Below are 4339 nucleotides of genomic sequence, written 5' to 3'. Positions count from 1 at the left end.
GTTCCGCTGTGACGTTCAACAAAGGCAAGCTGCTCGACCGCCTCGGATTCCTTCCAAGGGTTTTTCCCCTGCTGCGCTTTCCCCCACGCATATGTGTCGGAAGTACGGTGTGGATACTCTCGCAAAAGGCCTCACTGTAAAATTGAATGGGGTGTGTACTTAGGCAAAAGCCTAATATATTTATTGTTCTCTGTCTTTCTGTCCCTTCTTCTTATTCTGTCTATGTGTTTTCTCTCCATTATGCTGCAGTTGGGCGTGTCGAATGCGATACACCCCTGTATGCACTTAACCAACACTGCGCGGGTTTTTCCAAATATAATTGTGCAACAAGTTCAAGTCTTAGAGAGTCGCCTACACATGCCTGGTAGTGCCTGCGACAATTTGGTATTCCTAGTTTGCATGCAGTAGTAACTGAGTATGTTACACAACTGGGTTTGCATAACACCTGTTAGATTGGTAGTCAATGCGCGCAAATTCATACTATGGCTTAGGTGTTAGAAATACGATGGCACTACAGTATCACGGAGAGAATTCTACTCTATGTTTAAAAGATTATTGTTGAGTTGATTCTTCAAGACTTAAATCATCCCAAACTAAAAGACTTTTGTAATGCTGCCGCCCAAGCATCAGGTGCAGGCTGTGCACAGTGCGGTTTATCAGCCCACGACGCCACAATCTGACAGGGCGTGTCACTTGCGACACGCTTAAGTGGGTCCAGAAGGGAGACAAGAAGGACAAGAATCACATCAGAGCAGAAATCAATGAAGACACTAGGATAATTCCTACACACCCATTCAATTTTCACAGTGACGCCTTTTGTGACAGTATCCGCCTGTACTTCTGACCAAAGTCTTATCTGTGATGAAACTATTCTAGTTTTAGAGGAGAACAACAATCAATCAAATCTAGTTTGAAACATAGAACTTTCGCCGTAATTTGGTGCCACCGTATTTATAACACATAGCCATAGTTCCAACTCCTGAAATTATGCCTCATATCCATGGTCATAGGCCTTTCATTATTCCAACTAAAACCGTCCAAGCTCACTCAATCGACACCCCAGGTTGAGTTGATCGCCACCCTGCTTAACCTTGACATTTCTTGTGGAGAAAGGGGCATTAGGCTCTTGGAAATGGAGTGGCAATTGGAAACCCTGCTATCACTTATTCAGGCATACGTGTCAGTACTTTGATCATGGCCCTGGATACAAAACAGTGAAGACATCGATATGGCCTGATGAGCGTGTAGAACCTATAGATATCGCATTCAAAATTCATTTCTCATACCCAAAGATCAGATAGCCATTTCTGCCCTATATGCTAATACGTTTAGTCTCGGCTCTTAAGAATCCATTACCCTGCCTAGAACATTGCTCCCCCTTTTTATGATTCTTTGACTACAAATGACCAGATTGGCGCTCATACATCCTCGATAACCTGTCATCAAATATGAAAGCACCGCTACTTGACGGGACATGGAAAAGTATTCATCATCGCGTCGTTAGGTGGATGGCACGATGTAGGCAATACTTCTATAAAGTCTCGCCCAGGGAAAGGGTAAGGTCAAGATACTGGCACCTACCAACACCGAAGCTCGCGCTCTCTATAGTGTTCACGGCCGTATTCAGCTCCAAATTGGCTCGACTATCTTCACATTTGGAATCAATTCGCCCAGTAACAACAATAGCATGGGCTCCGTCTCTGTTTTATCAAGATGTGGCACTGCTGCTTGCATATCGACTGCTACTCGATTGCCGACAAATATCGCGACTTGGTCGCTTGACAAGGCCAGTAAGCCTTTTCATTGCCTTGGCCATGCTGAACTTGGCGGCAATGAGTATATCATTCTACCTCATGTTAGGTTCAGATATCCAATGGCGTAACATTCCGGTTGTATTAGACCCATCTTGGTGGCCGATGTTGCCTAGTGGCCTTTTTTCTTTCACTATGGTTACGGCATTTCTGCTCATTGCGGCAAGGGGATTGATAAACGTTTCGTATTCCATTGTTACAACCGCTCTGGACGTTTTGCAATGGCCCATACTTTTGGTTAGAGACACACAGCTATTCCGAAGTCACCTAAACAGCATTAAATGTCTTGTGCAAGACGATGGAAATCCGGATATAGAGAAAGCTGCATTGGCCAGCCTGCTGGAAAACGAACACAGTACGGAGGTGCCTGACAAACCCCAACTCGAAACAAAGAAGCGGCATGGCAGACGACATATTATTGCATGCATAGGATTACTTATCTTAGTTGCCTCAACTATCTTTCGGCCAGCTCGAAACTCAATAGTCAGTTTGTCATGGACATTGCCGCTACTTCCAATTGCCAACATGATTCAAAAGCCCGGTCTAATCAGTTTGCAATTCTCTGGAGTTTTGGCTGATTCGTGGGATAATATCACAGCCCTGGCTGACCCGATACCTCTTCCGTGGCTCCCAAAAGACTACCCCCTTCCGGGATTTGAAGACTGGTATGAATCAGACAAGAAGCATTACGACGCGGCAGCAGATCCGTTGAAGATTTCCAACTTGGACGAAGACGTAATTTCAAGTTTACATGGCAGGCTTAAAGATATCAGCATTCGTCACATCGTATTTCTTGTGTTAGAATCAACAAGGAGGGATGTCTTCCCATTAAAGAAGGGCGGATTTATTTGGAATGCACTGGCAAACTCGTTTGAGAACAAGACCATACCGGACGAGGCTGAGAAAATGCTTACCAGTCTTACAACTACCGCCAACTATATAACGGGTGACTACGACGACGGGTTTGGTCACAGAGAGCACAAGATCCGTGGCGGACTAATCGCGAACAATGCCCATACCGGAAGCGGCTACACACTTAAAAGTGTGGCTGCCGTCTTATGCGGACTGGTGCCTGCAGCCATAGATTTCAATGTTGAATTTAAGAGTCACTTCTACCAGCCTTGCCTGCCGCATATTCTGCAGGCCTTGAGCACTCTAACGCTTGATACGCGTCACAATGACGAAGATTTTACCTCCTTCCCATGGCAATCTAAGTTTATGCAGTCTGCAGTGGGCACATTCGACTACCAGGAGCCGCTGATGGCGTCTATGGGCTACACGAAAGAAAACGTTATTACACGGGAATACTTACAAAGCGATGAGGCAAAGTTTGGTAAACAAAAGGTAGCTGCAACTAATTATTTTAGTATACCAGAAGTGGCCCTTAAGGAATATATCCGCGATACATTTCGGTTAGCCGAAAACACTAAAGAGCGGGTTTTTCTTTCTCACTTAACCAGCACTACGCATCACGATTGGGGCATTCCGAAATCCGAGTCATATATTCCCCTAGCGGGATCACACGAACTAGAGAGCCTATCATACTATCTAAATTGCATTAGATACCAGGACCGATGGTTAAAACAGATTCTCGAAATCTTGGAAGAAGAGGGTGTTGCAAATGAGACGCTGGTAGTTGTGACAGGGGATCACGGCACGCCAGTTGCTGAGGGAGGTGTGGCAACTTATAACAACCCTCACACTATAAGCTATCAGGTACCGCTTATATTTTCGCATCCAGATCTCCCACGAACTGAAATAAACGATGCAGTCACGTCAGTTGCAATTCTACCAACCATACTGGATCTCCTCATACAATCAGACTCGATATCTACACCCGCTGGCAAGGCAGCACAAGATCTGCTTAAGAATTTCGAGGGTCAATCGTTGTTACGTCCCCTGAAGAAGTATTCAGAAGAAACTGGTCAAGGAGATTGGCAATTCACAGTGACAAACCCCGGTGGGACAATGATATCCATCCGTGATGCACGTCACCCCTCTTGGCATCTAATCGTTCCTCTTGGTGCTGAAAACGAGTGGCGCTTCGTAGACTTAGACCAGGACCCTTACGAGAATAATCCAATTATATCTCTTGACATGGATACTCTGCAATCTGAGCTGAATCGAAAGCATGGAGAAGGCACCGCAAGCTGGATTGAAGAAGCTACTGCAGTGTGTCGCTGGTGGGTTGAAGAGAATAAAAGGCGTTGGCGCTATGATGAGCATTCAAATCAGGCAGCGCCAACAAGACGGAGGTCGGGCCTGGAATCTTCTGTATTAACATAGCTCCTGTTATCCTAGTTATCCCATTTCCCCTAATACTGTTCTCCATTTTGGGCCTCCAGCAGCCACCATCCAGACGTCGGAAACCGCAAAAAGCTTCCACTTTGTAGAAATATGTCAGAAATTGCAGTTACTCAAAGGGCGGCGGACCAATAGTGACGCTGGAACAGCGGCCCACTCGGCCCAACCCAGACCACCCAGACCAACCCAGACAGACGGCCTGCTCCAGTCTGTCGGGCTGATGA

The 4339-nt window shown here is 45.9% G+C and overlaps 1 protein-coding gene across 1 annotated transcript; it reads left to right on the top strand.

The window, feature by feature from the left end:
- Positions 1 to 2336: 2336 nt before the first annotated feature.
- Positions 2337 to 4097, top strand: MAA_01608 (sulfatase domain protein; the record flags this gene model as incomplete). The annotated part of the gene is made up of 1 exon (XM_007819606.2): positions 2337 to 4097. One exon carries the CDS (start codon positions 2337 to 2339, stop codon positions 4095 to 4097), a length of 1761 nt encoding a protein of 586 aa, XP_007817797.2.
- Positions 4098 to 4339: the final 242 nt, after the last annotated feature.

This window comes from Metarhizium robertsii, assembly GCF_000187425.2.
Source record: "Metarhizium robertsii ARSEF 23 chromosome Unknown MAA_Scf_9, whole genome shotgun sequence".
In the NCBI taxonomy this organism is placed as follows: Eukaryota; Fungi; Ascomycota; class Sordariomycetes; order Hypocreales; family Clavicipitaceae; genus Metarhizium; species Metarhizium robertsii.
The sequence above is the reverse complement of the archived record's forward strand: the minus strand, read 5'-3'. Positions and strand labels throughout refer to the sequence as shown.